The sequence below is a fragment of the Vigna radiata genome, unplaced genomic scaffold, assembly GCF_000741045.1.
Source record: "Vigna radiata var. radiata cultivar VC1973A unplaced genomic scaffold, Vradiata_ver6 scaffold_443, whole genome shotgun sequence".
NCBI classification, from domain to species: domain Eukaryota; kingdom Viridiplantae; phylum Streptophyta; class Magnoliopsida; order Fabales; family Fabaceae; genus Vigna; species Vigna radiata.
Window position 1 is genome coordinate 20,270 of NW_014543600.1, and position 18,465 is coordinate 38,734.

The following is an 18,465-nucleotide window of genomic DNA, read 5'->3' on the forward strand; positions in this document are numbered from 1 at the left end:
GGGCAAATAGAAAATCCTTCTAACAATGCAAGCAAATATTAATGTACTCCAACTATGATTTTCAGAGAATTTAGCGGACAAAAAGAAAATTCTTCTAAAAACGCAAGGAACTCCTTGTCAGCCAGAGTTACATATATTTGCCTCTTCTGCAAGTTTTTTTTTTTCTCCTAACTTTCGCAATTTACGAAGGTTGTTTAAATAAAACGCCTATTTGAAAACATTAATGAAGTCCAGCATGAATTCGAGAAATCCATTTTAACATTACTTAAACAATAATCATTCAGACAATGCTCAACGATAATTGTTTTTATGTGTATCTCTAATCTCACTTATCAATAGACACTATCCAAATTAATTATATCAAAATCATTTTTTTTTCTGAACTTTAGAACCAACAAAGCCTATGGCATTATGGGATAATTAACCTATAAAATCTATCATACAACATCACCAAAACTAGAAATTGGCGACAGAAATTTGACAAGCAATTTGCCCGCATTTCATATTGCGCCAAATTTCAAATATGCATAACCTTTCTAACTAATGACTCTTTTCGACCGTGCCTCGTCAAATAAAACACTTACACCAATGCGGGATAAATAGAAGGCCCAACTATGAATTCTTTTCAGCTGTTCCATGAAATTTCTTCCCCGCCTCCACAGCTTCCCTGTAAAAGATTGAAGGCCACTATCAGTGTTAGCTTGACAGTGCAGTCACATACATTTATAAATCACTTAGACCTCGAGTAGCAATCACAACTGTTAGACGAGGATGCAATAGTTTCTGTTATGATTTCGTAAGTAACACTTTTTTCTCCTACTCTGAGGCACTAACATGGCTTTCACCGGTGATTCTACCTTTCTTTTTTCTATCAATGTCATGAAACATCATGTATGTATATATATGTTGAAATGTGAATATTGCACGTTTCAGGAAATTATGTTTGTCTCAAACTAGAGCTGTCAAAATGGATCGCAACTCGTGGACTAACCCAACCCACCACGGGTTCGGGCTGGGTCGGGTTTGAAAAATTTGTATTTTTTTTTGTGGGTCAGATTTCAACCCGGCTTATTTAAACCTGACTCATCAGAGTTGAACCCGTAGTGAGCCAATCCCGGCCCACCAACCCACCTACCTAATTTTATTTTATTAAAATTTAATTTTAATTTTATACAAAAGTATTTATTATTTTTTTTGCTTGAAAAAATTATTCAAGTTCCCTATTTTCAAAATTAATTAAACACTCATGTTGGGAGTAAAATTGGTTTAGATTTAAATCATAGAAAGTTTATAATTTTTTTTATTTAAAAAAATTGTAATTAAGTGAACCAGTGAGCGAACCCGTTTATCCACCAACCCATGGTGGGTCGGGTCGGGTTGGAATTTTTTTGGCTCACCAATAAATGAGTCGAGTTGGGTTGACTCACTAAGTGATCAACCCATGATGGGTCGGACCGAGTCAGGTTAGGTTGTTCGTTTTGACAGCTCTATCTCAAACCATGACACAAACTATGTTGATTATAATAATTCCTTTTGCATAAGTGTCAATAAATAAAATAGTATGCAGACCTGAAGGCATTTACAAGCTCCTTATTTTCAGGATCAAGCATTACTCCCTCATAAAAAGCATTTGCAGCTTCATCAAATTTCTGCAACATGGAAAGCGAAGTATAGTTTTAGAAATGTCAATCACATATACTGCTAATAAGGGCAAAGTTTTTCTGAATATCATGCCTGCAACACACGCAGAGCTGCGCCTTCCCTATAACAAGCTTTTGGCCAATCTGGTCTTAAAGCTCTACAGGCCTTTGCATCAGCTAAAGCATGCTCAGCTTGGCCCAACCTAATCCAGCAGAGACTTCTATTGGATAGCAAAGTAGCATCAGAGGGATCCAGATCAATTGCCTGTAAACACATTTTTAAAAAAGTAAAAGAACAAAAAAATTATCATCATAGCGAATGAAGTATAAGCATTCTTTCTGGCAACCAGCACTAGATAAGATAAGCATGCGCATGTCGGTAGACACTGCATAAGTTCACAGAAACATCATTGAGACATACAAGTTATAATTAACAGAAGGGGTTATCATAGCTTGTGCAACAAATATAAGTAACTTAGGAGGCAAATCATGGATCAGAAGACCTTACTTGCGTATAAGAATCCATAGCCATTTGAAAGTCTTTCCTTCGAAAGGCCTCATCCCCTCTTGACTTTGCTTCTGCTGCTCTCTTTTTGGCTTCAGGTGCTACCTAGATAAGTTGACAAACAAATAAAAATTAAAAATGCTAGGAACATACTATTTGATATACTCGTTTAAATGCAGTCCCTTTTATTTGTTGAAATTAAATGAAAATCACAAATTTCTAGACTCCATGTCTTTTTTAATAATCTTTCAAGTGGTTTGATAGCTTTCAATAAATTTTAACAAATACGAGAGTGCGTTTCTAACAACCCACATAAATAATTATAACACATACAAAGATAAAATTTAGATCAAAATTTCCTTTTTATATCATTTTGACAATGTATTACTAAGAGAGTTCAAGCATGTCCACAAATTGGTTCTGTATAATCAGCCAGAAGAATGATCTATAGAATCCAAAAAGGTGCCCAATAAAATCCTCTCAGTAAGAAGTAGTACAGCATCCATCGTATTAAAATTATTAATGATAATAAATTCTTTAGAAGTTTAGAAGGACTTTAATTGTGGAATAAAGCATACTGTAATAGATAAACTAAAAAAATAAATATGTAAAAAGGGTCAAAAAAACATAAATGTAAAATATTTTGAAAAAATTAAAACAAAAAAAAAACTTTGGAGCAAAATACAATGAGTGGGGTGTTTTTGTCATGGTCAATTCAAAATCGACCAAGAAAAACCTAGGAAGAAGATCACTCAAAGAGTTAGACTTGATGATGTTTCATCCAATGATGAGTGGAGGGAGTGGAGATGAATGTTTGAACATACAAACAAAGTTGGAAGCAAGAATATTATATTCTTGTGGTGCTACCATTGGAGGAGGAGGATGTTCTTACTGATATGGTAGGTGAAGGAGATGGAAAAGATACAACAAATAATTATTTCACTTGTTTTTTTACCTTTTCTCTGAAAGATCTCTCTATTAGAGGCCTAGCGAACATTTAGGATTTCATGTCTTATTATTTGGTATCTTTTGGGCTTAATGCCTACTAGCTTAGGTTTTGTTTTGTCATCTGTGATGTTATGACCAATTATGACTAGGTTGACTTACTTTCTATCTTGTAATTATGAACAGTTTAACTAAGTAATTGTTTTGTGATTTGAAGGTTTTTATATTATGTATCTTATTTTATAAACATATATATGAATTTCATAAATTATTTACAATCTTACAATCCCGCAATTTGCTATCTTGTAACCCCATCCTGATCCAAGTATAACCCTGAGTTTGACTAGCACAACTAATTAAAGTTCAATACAAGAAAAACATACCTCGGGAATATTTTTCTCCGAAAAAACAGCATCCTTGGCCTGATTAGTTTCTTTGGCATTCATCAATTCATCCTGCATATTATTGCTCATCATATTTAGTAATAAAAACAAGGGACCCACTTTCTCCGACAGAATGCAAACAACATTAGAAAGTATCAACTGTCAAATTCTTAACCATGAAAATGAGTAGAAAATGATCAAAGCATATGCTGGTAAAACTTGTGGGCAAAATCAGTAAAAGGATCAGAATTTAGTGGTGGCATGAGAATATAAAGCCTATTTTTGTATATGAAAAATGGAATATTTGCTGGTCAGCTCACGTGGATCATGTCTTCTGTTCGTTAGACATTTTAAATTAAACAGATAAAGCAAAGTTTTAGATACTGCCCTGTTTTTCGTGACAAAATAAATGCAATAATACATTTCTATCCGGACAACCTACACACCTACATGGCAAATATTTGTATATTAAAGGGAATGACTGGTGTAATTTTTCAAGCATGATTTCATATGCTGACACATTAAAAAAATAGAAAATAGGTATGGAAGGCTCTTGTATTAGAGAGATGGTCTTGCTTAGTCCAGGTCACACTATAAAAGAAATATTTAAGAAATCAGTACCTGTTGCTTGTTAGTTTCAGATTGCATATGCTCAAGTATCCCACTAACAGTCCAAGTTGGAATAGTATCCACTTTGGATGTCAAAGGAAACAATATCTCAACTGCACCTACAAAGCCCCTTGCAGCTGCAACTTGTATTGGCTTGACCCCATCCTGTGATGCACCCAGATGCCAAGTTTTATTCCAGATATTAACTGAAGTATATTGTTTACTACAATTACAACTACTAGTGCCGAGAAAAGAGCCATTAATCATACGCTATTGGGTTCCAGATAATTTAACTCTAAGAAATATTTTGTTGTTCATTGATTCTCACTCTAACAGTACGACAAAATACTAGTACTTAAAATGTTTCACCTCGTCAGAGATATTAGGATCAGCTCCAGCTTTCAACAAGCAATTTATTAGTTCTAGACTTCCATTATCAGCTGCGATATGCAAGGGTGTTGCTCCACCTGCACTTATATTTACTTTAGCACCTGCCTGCATATAAATATTCAAATGTCAGGATATAGCATGAGACAAAAAACATACATTAAGAAAGCAGCACCTTACAAACTTATACATCTACAAACAAATCCACACTCACATAAAACCAGTAAAGCAACTGTCTAAAACTAGTGTATTGAAAGAACGTATGCTACATTATATATCTCACCATGTTGCAACATATTTCTTTTCAACAAAACGTTATGAATGAATCTCATTCCTTAAACAAGATTTATATACATGTATATCAGAAACTTTCCTATCTAAGTATGTTCTAAGAAAGAAAGTCATACTTATCCATTAATCATTTGGCTAACATAACAAAATTTCCAGAGTACTCATCAAGGGATTGGCGTGCCTATATGTATAGATATCTTTCAGGCGAAAGTGTGCTCTTCAATAATATACATTCAGCTTCCCGTCACTTTAAAAATATTACTTTACTTATGAGATTCTGCCTTTTCTTTTTCATTATTTAGATTTAGTAGGTTAATAACTTAACAAGCCCCCTCCCATTACCATCCTGCAATGGAACACTTTTGTAATACTAGACATGTACTTTGAAATAACTAATATTGATGAATAGATAACTTGATAATAAATTGTCAAAAAAATCACATTGTCATTCATGAAGTTTACTGCGTATGACATTATTACGACTACAGTGCATCACTTAATAAAATAAGATCAAATGATTAATTGTGTCCTTGATTGTTGCAAAGAATGTTGGCTGTATGTTTATTTATTGATCTACATCATGTCTTTGTCAAAGTTAGTACTGATAAATTTTCTAGAATTTCCATGTTGGAGTATCATAATATCATCCATTCACTCTATAGTTTATTCCATGTTTCATGATACAAAACATATACATTGTATAATTAATTTGCAGTGCAGGAAAGTAAAAGTTGATAGATCGAGAAAGGTACCTGAATTAATATCTCTAAACATGCCAGAGAACCAGCTGCCACAGCCGAAAGAAGTGGAGTAATACCATCATCGGTATCAGCATTAGGCTGCAAAGCAAACCAAGATGAAACGGAAATTAGAATGGAACTATTCAATAAAATATAAATTATAAACTAAAATTGAAATCTGCTATGAAGGCACATACTTATCAAAAAATCATTTTTTTTAAACATGCCATACAAGATAGATTAACAAAGCTTATGCTGGTTGTACCAATTAAACCATAGAATTAATGACAGAATATGAAAAATAATATATCTATATGTATACGTATATATATAAATGAAACATAAAACAGAATAATATTTACTAACACCTGGAAATACACTGCATTCAAAATTCATTCAGAAACAAGAAACTTTTGATTAAATAAAATTCCTTAAGATAAAGCTTCCAGTGAATAATATTAAGAAAAGGAAACAAAGTAAAAGAGGGCATACATTTGCACCATGTTCCAACAGTACATTGACGGCATCTGGTTGGGCATGACCAGCAGCCCAAACCAAAGGCGTTCCTGAATCACTTTCTAGATCAGGACTAACTCCCCTGGACAGCAAGTACTTGAGCAGTTCAGTATCTCCTGCAACAAAGATTAAAACATTAAGAGAAAATGAGAAATAAGGTGACAGAACTCGGTAATACTTTTCTATAGTTGCACAAAAATAGAAAATTTATTTCTTTAATTTTTAAGGGTAAAATATATTTTGGAACCCTCACTTTTTTGATAAAATAGGCCTTGATCCCTAATTCCGTCCCTCTTTATAAGGGACTACAGTCACCAATTATATATGGGTATCAAAATCATAGATTTGAAATGTACAGGGAGTAAAATCAAGTTTGAGTGAAAATAGATGAACATAAAACACATTCATTTTAACGATATATTAATTAGTTTTATAAAAAGTAAAATATTTAGCAGTAGGAGAGGCGAGGAATGCAGACCTATCCCTGCAGCATGGTGTACGGCCGTAGCCCCTAAATTGCTAGCTATAGTGGGATCGGCACCATGGTCAATCAGATATTTAGCAGTGGCGGTATGTCCCTGACGAGCAGCATGAATGAGAGCGGTCTCTCCTAAAAAGCAATAACAACAACAATCGGGTGATTATCATCAACCAACTACGTTACAGGTATGAACCAGTTATATTGACAGGGAAAGAAGAAGCACCATCATCATCTTGAGAATCAACAGGGAGGTTCAAATCAGTTAAGAGGTACTCGCAAACAGCGGTTTGGCCTTCACGCGCCGCAAAATGCAGTGCTCCTCGCTTGTTCGCGTCCTTTATAGCTTCCACCGATTTCGCCAAATCATTTCCCTCGTCCAGCTGCAACGCCAACTCTGCAAAACCAAAAGCACGCTTTTAATAACATGCAATGCAATAGAGACATACAGCATAGCTTAACACAAAAACGTAATACATACATACTCTTTAAGAGATCAATTGATCCAGTTCGAGCAGCATTAAGAAACAACTGAACTTTTTGCCTCACTGCAATCTCACATAGAAAAGGCAGAGAACGTGAGTAATTAATTAACAATCGACACACATAAAGAAAGAGATATGCATACAGAGAAAGTGAAGCGAGAACGATGTTACCTGCAAGTGCGTCGGAAGCGTCGGAAGCCATAGCAATGGAGTAGAGAGCAGGCGAAAGAACTCGAAAATGAGAGGGTTTTACAATACCCTACAGTCTCAATCAGACGAGTAAACACACACACTCTATGTATATATATATATATATATATATATATATATATATCGGGTTTTAGTAGACAAAAATATCCTTATATCTAAATTGTAAAGTTAAAGATATTTTAATAATTTTCATTCTCAAACTTAAAAAAAAAAAAAACCTCAAAACCCTTACCCATCTCTTTCATTCCTCTCAACCCTTTCTCTTTCATCTCTTTTACTCTCACGTTTTCTCTGTCATCCATAATCTAGTCCTAATTAAGAAAAAAAAATCAGAAATACTTGCTTTACTTTAATAATTTTCATTCTCAAAACTAAAAAAAACCCCAAACCCTTACTCACCTCCTTCATTTCTCTCAATTCATCTCTTTTACTCAAACATTTTCTGTGTCATCTCTACACTAGCATTCATTATTAAACGATCTAGTTTTGTAAAGAGTTGAGTCATTGACATATTCACCTTCCGAAAAATGTTCATTCAAAATCTCTTTAATTTCATTATCTTCACTATATATATATATATTACAACCGACGGGCACAACTTGCACCAAGACTTATGAGCATCCTTCCTTTACACTACTTAACATTGCTCCGTGGCCATTTAATTTTTTTTTGTAGAAATTCATTAACTTGTTTTCCTTTACTAAAGAAAAAACAAATCAAAATACAATAAAATTCTCAAACAATAAAAATTATAAATTTTGAAATTTTATTTAAAATTATATAAAGAAAAAAATTAGGTACTTTATTTAAGTATTTTTTTTTTCTCTAACCATTTTATTTAATAATGAGTGTTTTTTTAATTGGGACTAGTACAAAGATGATAAAGAAAATGTTTGAGTGAGAGAGATGAAGGAGAAAAGATTGAGAGGAATGAATAAGGTGAGTAAAGGTTTGAGGTTTCTTTTTTTAGTTTTGAGAATGCAAATTATTAAAATAAGACAAGTGTTTCTGATTTTTTTCAATTAGAGCTAGAGTATAGGGATGAGAAAGAAAAAGTTGGAGTGAAAGAAAAAGTTGGAGTGAAAGAGATGAGAGAGGAAGGGTTGAGAGGAATGAGAGAGATGAGTAAGGGTTTGGAAGTTTCTTTTTTTATTCTTTTAATTTTGAGAATGAAACCCTTAACCTTTTGTCTGCTAAAACTCGGTACATATTGCTAAAATGTACAAACTGAAAAATAGGCATAGCAAACCCGAAGAATGATAAAATAACAAAGAAATAGACATCATACGGTATTATTAATTATAACTACAGGCAGTACCTTTGTTTTTATTTCTTAATGTGAATCAAAGGGTTTTTGAACTTTTCTTCTTTAAATTTTCTATGGAAGAGTTGTTGTTGAACTTCCAATGTTTTCTATGTTTGTTTCATAAAAATAAAACTTATCTATGCAAATCACACTTGTGAGTTTTTTCAATTTAATATAAATTATTTGTATTTATTGAAAGTTTATTTAATTTTTAAAAAAATTTCAAATCATAATAAAAAAATGAGTGTGTAATTGCAAAAAAGAAGTGAAATATCTTTAATCTGTGTAAAATAAATAAAAAATGAAATAAATAAAAAAGAACAATTTCTCTTTAAAAATGAAAATTTTACAACATTCCAATTCCAAGAGCCACTTAAGCCGTCAAATATCATGATTTTATAATTGTTTAATTTTTCTATAAAATCATTTCGGATTAAATATGTTCTTTTATTTTTCAATGAAAATTGTAAATAGTTTATCTTTAAAATTTTAATCTAATCTAGTCATTATATTTAAAAGTACGTGAATTTAATATTTTAAATTAAATTTTATTATATTTATTTAATATTTTAAATGTATTTTTCCAAGAGAACTTTGTCAAATAAGATAAATTTAAATTTTTATGCACTTTTAAAATAGAAACTAAAGTGAGTAAAGTTTTGAGGATGATTAATTATAATTTTTATTAGTTAAAAGATTAAAAATATATTTAAACCAAATCAACGTTTATATATTTTTAAAAATTGTTTAATATTTTAATTCACAGATAATAAATATCACAAGTGGTCTTGGTATGACGACCTGCTGGAAGACTTTAATTTTAAAAATCATAAAGCACGTTTTTTCTATAACATTGATCACTTAAAGGATGGATTTGAAAGAAAAATATAATTATATACCAAATTTATTATTTACAATCAAATTAGTCATATATTTAAAAGTTATAATGAAGTGTATTAGGAATAGAGAAGTAGTGTATAAGATGAAAAGTTAATTTCAAAAATTGGGAAGTTCCTTTTTATTAAAAGAGGTATTGTTATAGCATTCAAAATGCCTAAATTACAATACTTACTCCATTAATGACTATTATGTATCGAAACTTTTTTATAAAATTATATTAAGATAGTAGTTTAGTATTTTGATTTGCTATATATATTAATTTTTAATCAATTTATTTGAGGTCCACGAATCTGAATAAATCGGATTGACTCACTAATCCATTTAATTGAATTTAATTATTTATTATTTTATTTTTTAATATTATTAGTTAATATTTTTTATTGTATTGTAAAAGATAATAAAAAAAGTAAAGAAAATAAAATATTATAAATTTATCTACACTATAATCTTACAAATGGATAAATAGTGAAATAAACATTATCCATATTAAAAACTTATTTATTAGTTTGTTTATAGATCACATTTGAGTTTTATGTTATTTTTTTTAAATTATATTTAGAGTTTATTAAAGTAAAATTATTTAAATTTAAATTATAAACCAATTCTAAATTTATTTAAATTTTAAAAAAAACTTTTAAATAAGTACTTAATCAACCCATTTAATCAACCCATTTAATCTATCAATAGCTGACAAATCAGATCAGATTTAAAATTTTGAAGTTTACTAATAAATAAAAAAATTTGATTAATTCACTAGGTAGTTCACCCACGAAAGACCAAACCAAATTGAGCTTGGTGATTGTTCAAAATTCATGTTAAAGGAAATTTTTTGTCCAAACAGTTAAATAATGTATTAAATCAAATAAAAATAAGAGGATTTTTCTGATATCATATTAAATCAAATAAAATAAGAGAAGCTTTTAAGTAATGTATTAAATAAAATAAAAATAAGAGAAGTTTTTCGCTTTATCTTTATCTCTGAAAATTGGTTTTGAACCTTTCCCTTTCCTTCGCATTCGTGCCCTAGCTTCAATCTAGCTTCGCTTTCCTTTCCATTGACGGGGGCTCTGAAGGATCTAAAGCCGTCGGTGAGCACTCATTCCTTTTATCTACCATTTGCTTTTCCAATTCAGCAATTTTTCATTTCTTAAATTGTTTTGACATCTTCGTATATTTTATGTGATATTGTTCTGGTCATAATCCACTGTTTTTATTTGTGTTCGTTTGTTTTAGTTGGGTTTAAGTTAAATTTTTGATTGGGAGGTAGGGTTTAGTTTGCCAAAAAAATTTCAGCATTGAATGGGGAGCAAGCTTTTGGATTGTTTAAAGTGCACGTCCAGTACTATCTTCTGTTTAATTATTTTATTTTCTAATTTGATTGACTGTTTAATTTGTAAGATTTAATTAGACATTCTGTTACATAGTACTATACAAAAACTTGAATTTAAGTAGAGCACGATTTACATGCAAACCAACCCAAACAGATTTTGGCCCAAACTTGAAAACAGCTTACACACCTGTTGTTTTACAAGCAGTTTTTCCATCCACGTGACTGTAGACTGTTATTTGAATGTTAGCATATATTAATAGCTCATATTCAGTTTTGAGTTTTTCGTTTTGACTCCTCGTGCAAGCATTACGTGGTTTATGCTCTTACTTATAGCAGTCGTTTGTGTTTTGAATTACACTCACAGGGCAGCAACCTTTGAATATCGTTCTGAAAAATATAATTCAGGAAACAGGTTAGTCATAAAATATTTATGATAGATTTAGTATCAATACTTGCATACGGATATAACTTGATTCATGTATACATGCAAGGGAAACACTATTTTCTTTAAACATGAATTCACTCTCAAAATCCAATGTAGGATGTTGATGTTGTGTATGGTGCATATATGTAAAATAAAGACAAGTAAGACTAAAGATAAGGATACATGTTGGCTCTATCTGATCAAAGTCTCCCTTAGTCCCTTCAAAAACTGCTGGGCTTAGCATCCCTCTCGTTGTACCTTCAATTGATGCTGCCCCTCAATAGTTGATGTAGTTCAACAAGCTATAATAATAAAATAAATTAGAAGTTATACTAGCAGCTACGACTACCAATAATCTACTCAGTTTCTGCTACTCTAAGCCTTAGAGCATTTTCAGCGATACCAAATCATACCAATTCATGATTATCAGACAATTCAAAGCCATATGTATTTCATCAATTGATATAATTTACTTGCTTACCAAACAGAGATAACAAAGAAAGCGTAATTTGTGAAGTTCCTAAGTCCACCTTGTCTGCAACAGTGGAGAAATATGCCGATGTATGAACTGGAAACATATGTCATAACAAGGAAATGCTTGATCATATATTTTGGACAATCTTTCATTTTATGGTTGTGTTTAAACACTTCAAAAAGTAAATTGTGTCTACATCTTTTAATATTTTTTAAACATTATATTGTATAAATTCCTGAAGCAGAGAAATCTTTTGCCCCTCTTTTTCCTCTGCTGTTCCTTTTTGCCATTCAGTTACCATTCACTTCCCAATTTGATTACTGTACTAATAATATCTCATGACAAGTTAATTTGGCACAATTACTCCAGGTTTGGGAGTGTCAGAATGTCTAACTTGTTTGAATATGCTAATAGATCGGTTTTGTATTACCTATATCTTTTTTGAATATGACGGATGTAAGGATCCCTATAAATATATGAATTAGCTAATAGGTAACTTTTATGCATTTTTCAATTTTCACTTTCAAGTGGGAGTAAATTCATCTTCAGCTATTTTTTGGTTTTCAGTTTCGGACACCCAAACTTAGTTTCCTGACATGTTTCGTTACTCAAAAGAACATTTGCACATTAAAATTTAGCTGAACACTGTTTTGTAAAAGCAAGACCTGGGTTGCTTTTTCAATCTCAGTTTGCAAATTTTAACGAATTGAAGTTTGTAAACTTTAATCCAAAGATGCACTTGATGGCCTTTCAAGCGTATATTAAACTTTGTTTGGAAATAATGTAAGACCCGGTCAATTTGTATCATTTTATATATATAATATAATTATTAGAATATCTTTCAAATAATTTTTTATTTTTGTATCTGGTGTTAGAAATAGCATAGTAAGAGAACAATTTTGTGAGCAAGTGTTAGATGTTGTGAAATAATTAAGAAACTGAATTAAAATGTGTAATACGAAATAGATGGGAAATAGGACCTTATATAGATATTAGATGGCTATTATCTCAGTGAAATGAGCTTGGCTTAGTGGTTGTGCTTGCCTGATTGAAGTGGCTTTGTTCCAACCTGGCTGAGAACAAAACTGGTTTTGTTCTTTTTATTTGCAGCGGTTTAATTTTTTTTTTGGCACAAGATTTGTTTTAGTTGGACTGGATAGGCCCATAAACTAGAGGGGTTTTCCGTCTACTCATCTTTTCTATTTTCTTGTTTTCTCTCTTCTCCCCTCCCTTTCTCTTTTTTTTTTTTTTTTTATAAAAAAAACCCTAGAGAGACGAAAGTGAGGGTTGCCGCGTGAGTGAGAGTAAAGAGCATTCCATTTGGGATGAATGAGTGAGAAACATCGAGAGGGAGTGGTGGTGTGCCAGAGAGATGTTGGAATTGGGAAACAAAGATGCAAAGCGAAAGTAAGATTTTGGAGTAAGGGAAGGAATCAGAAAAGGTATGGGGGGCTATTCTAGCTTTGTTTGGTTGCTTTTGTGTGATTTTATTGTATGTTCGGGGAAAGAAAATTTGGAGTGATTGTATGGGCAGTCATTCTGTTTTGGTTGAATCCGTTTGAATTGTCTGGGAAGTTGGTATTCTCGTTTTGGGGTTTTGCTTGGTGATTTTTGGGTGGTTGTAGAATTATGCACAGTTTAAATTATGAGTCAGGATACTTTTGGGTTAGTATAATAGTCTTTTTATTATTTCTGAGTTTGAGAACACTTAATTGGTTGAAGTGAATTGGAAATTTTCTTGACTTGTAAAATTGGGAATAGTACGTTGTGTACCTATATTGGAATCGATAATTGGTTAATGCTCTGTTATATAATGTGTGAATTAAAATGATTTTGGGTCTGGAATGTTCTAGGTTATGGAATGTAAGAGTATGGTGGTTGGGTCAAATTGGGAGTTGGAAATTAATCAATAAATTGACTGGAACATGAAATTGGGAAGTTAACATGGGTATATGGGATGGGTAATGCTTGAGCTGAAATTGTAAATTCTGAAACTGGATTAAAGGTGGAAACATGATATTAGAAGTACTAAATCGAGCATATTTTTCTGGTCTGGAACATGAAATGAAATAAAGATTGTAGTCTAAGCATAAATAATTGTTTATAGAATTCAAGTTTTTGAGTTGCTGGAATCTTGTGTATATTTTGCAGTGCCTGTGTTTGGTAGATAAAATCATGTTGGGATACTTTGTAAAGGGTTGGGTGCTTGAAATAATTTGTCTGGACGTAGTTTGAACTATTTGAGATATAAGATATATAGTAGATAAGGGATATCTGCTCTGAGTTTGTTAAGAATGAGTTTAATTGATATCTTATAATTCTAGAGTGTTGTATATTATTGAAAGTAGTTGATGGGTTGAAACTATTTGAAAAATCTGATACATAGTTGTATGATAATTAAAATGACAGAATATATGATTTGGATTATGATTGATTGAACTAAGATTGGGAGGTTATATTTATTAAATCTGAAACTTATTATTTCCATTTTGTTATGATAGGGATTAATGAATTAAGGTGTTTATGTTTTTGGTTGTTCTAGTATTTGATGTAACAGAAGTAAAGATAAGGATAGTATTGGAATGGTTTTGGGGGTTGGATTAAATGGGAAAAACTGCGTATGACTTGCATATTGTTTGAAGGCATTAAGTATGTTTGGAGTCAGCAAACTGTGAATGTTAACATTCTAGAAATTAGGAAAAAGGAATAGTTGGGTTCAAGTGTTGCAATGTTGATCCATCACGTGGTTGGGTTGTTAAAGTAGGGTTGTTGGTTCTTTATACTTTGTTGATAGTGTAGAATTTTATGGTTTAAATTATGTTTAAGAGTGACATGTATTGCATCTTTAATATGTCAATGAGTTACTCCATGGTGTGTGCAAGAGTTCATGAATTTAAGTCATCTAAATAGTGGTTGGGAGGTCTCTTGTAATTATTTTGAGTTGCAAATTAAGTATTGGTTTATGAAATCTGTTGGATTGAATAATGTCTTGGGAAATATGATGATGATGTTGAAACTTGAAAATGAGAATGGTATGCTATATTTGTGAAGAATTATGACTATGTACATGCATTCTGTTGTTATTCAGATAATACTTGTGATGGTGAATGCTGTAATCATTAGATATTGATGTGCTAATGAATTGGATGTGTGTTAGGTTATTTTATGCAAATAACCTAATCTATACTCTCTTCTCACTTCAACTCTCGAATAACAGAATGAAAAATACGTATGTATGCATTATTGATTCAGTAAAGTATCAAAAATACGAGTATACTCTCCCCCAAGGATGCCTACCTTCCTCCACTAGCAAATATGCCCAGTTCTATACTAAAAAAAAAAAAAAACCTACTTAACAAAAATAAAAGAAGACTATTTATAGTGTCACCTTCCCGTGCCCTATTCTTTCTGATAACCCAATCTGCTTCGACTAATTACCGTTCGGTACTAGCATATATATACTGTTCGGCCTTTGATCCCATCTTCCCTTTCATCTACTGGTTTATTTATACCACTCTGCCTCTACTTCCCTCCTCCCTTCTCGATACGGTTCGGTCTATACTTCCCTCCTCCCTTTTGGATACCGTTTGGTCTATACTTCCCTCCTCTCTTCTGGTTACCGTTCGACCTCTACTTCCCTCCTCCCTTCTGGATACCATTCGGCTATACTTCCCTCCTCCCTTTTGGCTACCGGTTCCTACTTCTCTCCTTTCTTCTGGCTACTGTTAGGTATTCCTAACATTGTTTTTATGATTTCATTGTATTTGATTGTTTGGTTATATATGTGTTTTAGACGTTAGCTCATCCATACGTTTGTTTGTGGTTTGTGTGTGTGACTATGATTATCGTATAATTCTAATGTTATACTGGAGCATACAGTTATGCAGGTGCAGAGAATTATCTTGTGGATGCTTGAGAGGGGGGGAGTTAAAGATGAAAGGGGTTTTGTAAACATTTATGTATAATGTAATAACGATTTGAGGTCTGTGTAAACTTTAACTCTGTAGATTAATTTATGTATTAATATAATGGTCGTGCAACTATTAATATTTAGTTGTCTTTCTTGGGAAACTTTATAAACGTTTTGTGAAAATTTCAAATTCTATCGTATAAGCGGGACTCTCAGAATTGGAATGTTACAACTAAAGCCAATCTTGGCAGTCTTGTCCACTGTTGACAAACGTAGCTGCACGCCCCTAATGACTTACTATTTGTAGCCCAAAGCATCAACTTGCTTGCATGCATGTAATGGATAAGTTTGTGAATTCCATTAAGATAATTACAAGGATTAAAAGATAGTGTTTACAGTGAAACAGTGTTTTATTTATTTAATATTTTTTTTCTCATTCATCAAGGTTCAGCCTAACCAAGGAAGAAGCACAGAGGAGGCATAAAGTAACAAAGAAAGGAAAGAGATGTCTAGAACACTAGTGCAGCCTGTAGGGCAGAAGAGGCTAACAAATGTGGCAGTGGTGCGGCTGAAGAAGCATGGCATGCGCTTTGAAATTGCATGCTATCCTAACACTGTCCTCTCTTGGCGTTCTGGAGTGTAGCCTCCTTTCTTACCCCTCTCTTCATTATTAATAATACATATGCTACAGAATCTTCATATTTCCCATTACATTTGAATTTCTATCAACAGGGAAAAAGATCTGGATGAAGTGCTGCAGTCCCATACTGTTTATTCTAATGTTTCCAAAGGGGTTCTCGCCAAGTCCAAAGATTTAATTGCAGCTTTTGGCACTGATGACCAGACCAATATATGCTTAGATGTAAGTAAGGAAGCCTCAAATCAGAAGTTTATAATAATAACAATAATATTTTTCTTTATTTTTTTTTGTTTTTTTGAGGGAGCAGATTTTAAAGAAAGGGGAGCTTCAGGTAGCTGGGAAAGAGAGGGAATCACTGTTGTCGAGTCAGTTCAGGGATATTGCAACCATCGTAATGCACAAGACATACAATACTGAGACTCAACGCCCTTATACTATCAGTATGATTGAACGCCTCATGCGGGAAATCCATTTTGCTGTTGATCCACACAGCACCTCCAAGAAGCAGGTTTCTCTTTCCATTTCTCTAAATGATTCTATGCTACGATCTTCTCATTTATTTAACTGTTACAATGATGTTATGATGATTGGCAATACAAGTTATGAAAGTTATTCTGATGTTTTGTATATGATACAGGCTCTGGAGTTAATTCAAGAACTTCAAAAGCACTTCCCTATAAAACGATGTCCATTGAGAATACGTGCTACTGCTCCTCAGGACCAATTGCCTAATCTTTTGGAAAAGCTGAAGGAATGGAATGCTACCGTTATTTCTAAAGAAGGATCTTCTGCTCAGTTATCTGTTGTAAGTACTTGCTATTTCTTGTATAGTTGTAAACAACGATAGTTCCATGGTCAATTCTATTTTAATTTTAGTTGTACTGTTATTTTATTTTATTTATTTATTTATATTTCTCATATTGTATACTATCACTTGAAAGTTAAACTAAGGATTACTATGGTCGGTAGTTTTATTGAAGTCTTTATCATCTCTTATGTGGGTGTGTTATGATAAGCCACTTAATTAAGCACTTTTATCAGACATTTATCATTCTAGAACTTATTCATAAATTTGACTTAAAACCTTAGTCAAATAATCTTTATGTTTCTACATAAAGACTATTGAAACATGCTATAAAAAGGGCTTTTAAGAGTCACGGGACACTTTCATAAGCTAAAATAAGCTTTGGAGAGCTAACGAAAGGTCCACTTTCAAGTAGTTGTGTTGATGATCTAATTCTAGTATTTGGTCAGTCACATTCTTTCGGACATTGTATGTGGTTATTGTTCAAGTTTAAGCCATGTTCATTAGTAAATGAAGTTACAAATAGCATGACATTCCGCTGTTGCTTTTAGTTAATTATGGTATTTATATAGAATATTTTTGCCACTTGTGGTTAGTTGTAGATACATGCAATTTGCTAACGTGTTGAGGGATAATGGTATATTCTCTGATTGGATTTGAATTGCAGGTTTTTGAAATGGAACCTGGTCTATATAAGGATTGTCACGACTTTGTTATGAATAAGATGCATGGAAGATTTGAAGTTCTTGCTCACTCTTTGTATGTGGAGGGGGATACGCACGTGGATCAATACAATGATTATGAGGATATGCCTGCACCTTTGCCCAAAGAAACTCATGATTCTGTGGTTGAACTGAATGAGAAACTTCAGAAACAAACAATTTCATCCACGAGTAGGCCTACTACTGAGGGACAACAAAAGCAAAACAAGTGCAACACATGTAATGTTTCTTTTGATGACTCTAAGCTATACAGGGATCATCACAAGAGTGAGTGGCACAAGCACAATATGAAGCGTAAGACAAGGCAACTCCCACCACTTACTGAGGAAGAGTGCATGGCAGACATGGAATTAGGCGACTCAAAATCTGACTTGAAGGATTATTCATTTTGAAATGATAAGTGTTTTAATGGTGTAAGTTGGTACTGTGTGTACTTAGGTCAATTTTGTGTGGATAATTTCGGTTTGGTTAACTTCACATGAAAAAAAAAAATCCTTATATTGAAATCCCCTAGTATGCTCAATGACAAAGACTAATGCCTTGGTCTTAGATACCTAAAAGAACTGGATATAATCATCTTTGTGTGTGGCACAGAGGAGAGAGATAGAGAGAGAGATTGTTCTTGCAGTGTTTCATAAATTTTGTTGACCTGTGTTCTTAATAACGAAAATACATCTGTGTATATACTTTTCTTTTATTATATAGTAAAAGTTTTATTAAATTATAAAATAATTTTTAATTATTCAAATAAAAACTATCAATGA

At 32.4% G+C, this 18,465-nt stretch overlaps 2 protein-coding genes across 8 annotated transcripts; one reads left to right on the top strand and one right to left on the bottom strand.

The window, feature by feature from the left end:
* Positions 1-238: 238 nt before the first annotated feature.
* LOC106754577 (ankyrin-3) lies at positions 239-7,258 on the bottom strand. Its single transcript, XM_014636608.2, has 13 exons — positions 7,151-7,258; positions 6,980-7,042; positions 6,721-6,891; positions 6,495-6,626; positions 5,993-6,132; positions 5,513-5,599; positions 4,452-4,577; positions 4,095-4,247; positions 3,474-3,545; positions 2,149-2,250; positions 1,735-1,905; positions 1,570-1,649; positions 239-667 (listed from the first exon to the last, which is right to left on the bottom strand). Exons 1-13 carry the CDS (start codon positions 7,179-7,181, stop codon positions 613-615), a joined length of 1,383 nt encoding a protein of 460 aa, XP_014492094.1. The 5' UTR covers positions 7,182-7,258; the 3' UTR covers positions 239-612.
* A 3,079-nt stretch (positions 7,259-10,337) lies between these two features.
* On the top strand, positions 10,338-18,383 carry LOC106754581 (ribosome maturation protein SBDS). 7 transcript variants are annotated; one of them, XM_014636615.2, is made up of 7 exons: positions 10,338-10,483; positions 11,090-11,137; positions 15,980-16,173; positions 16,267-16,396; positions 16,482-16,682; positions 16,812-16,979; positions 17,647-18,383. In XM_014636615.2, exons 3-7 carry the CDS (start codon positions 16,040-16,042, stop codon positions 18,091-18,093), a joined length of 1,080 nt encoding a protein of 359 aa, XP_014492101.1. In that variant the 5' UTR covers positions 10,338-10,483; positions 11,090-11,137; positions 15,980-16,039; the 3' UTR covers positions 18,094-18,383. The 7 variants fall into 7 exon arrangements, with proteins under 7 accessions (XP_014492101.1, XP_014492103.1, XP_014492107.1 ...); XM_014636617.2 differs by having other exon boundaries at positions 15,986-16,173; XM_014636621.2 differs by lacking the exon at positions 11,090-11,137 and having other exon boundaries at positions 10,352-10,483; positions 15,986-16,173.
* The last annotated feature ends 82 nt before the right edge of the window (positions 18,384-18,465 follow it).

Excerpts from the sequence above, each read along its gene's own strand:
- LOC106754577 (XM_014636608.2), bottom strand. The coding sequence starts at position 7,181 with ATGGCTTCCGACGCTTCCGACGCACTTGCAG. Across the intron at positions 6,627-6,720 it reads TGATTCTCAAGATGATGATG|GAGAGACCGCTCTCATTCAT; the intron begins GTGCTTCTTCTT and ends ATTGCTTTTTAG. Across the intron at positions 4,248-4,451 it reads ATCCTAATATCTCTGACGAG|GATGGGGTCAAGCCAATACA; the intron begins GTGAAACATTTT and ends GGTGCATCACAG.
- LOC106754581 (XM_014636615.2), top strand. The coding sequence starts at position 16,040 with ATGTCTAGAACACTAGTGCAGCCTGTAGGGCAGAAGAGGCTAACAAAT. Across the intron at positions 16,174-16,266 it reads CTCTCTTGGCGTTCTGGAGT|GGAAAAAGATCTGGATGAAG; the intron begins GTAGCCTCCTTT and ends TTCTATCAACAG. Across the intron at positions 16,397-16,481 it reads AGACCAATATATGCTTAGAT|ATTTTAAAGAAAGGGGAGCT; the intron begins GTAAGTAAGGAA and ends TTGAGGGAGCAG.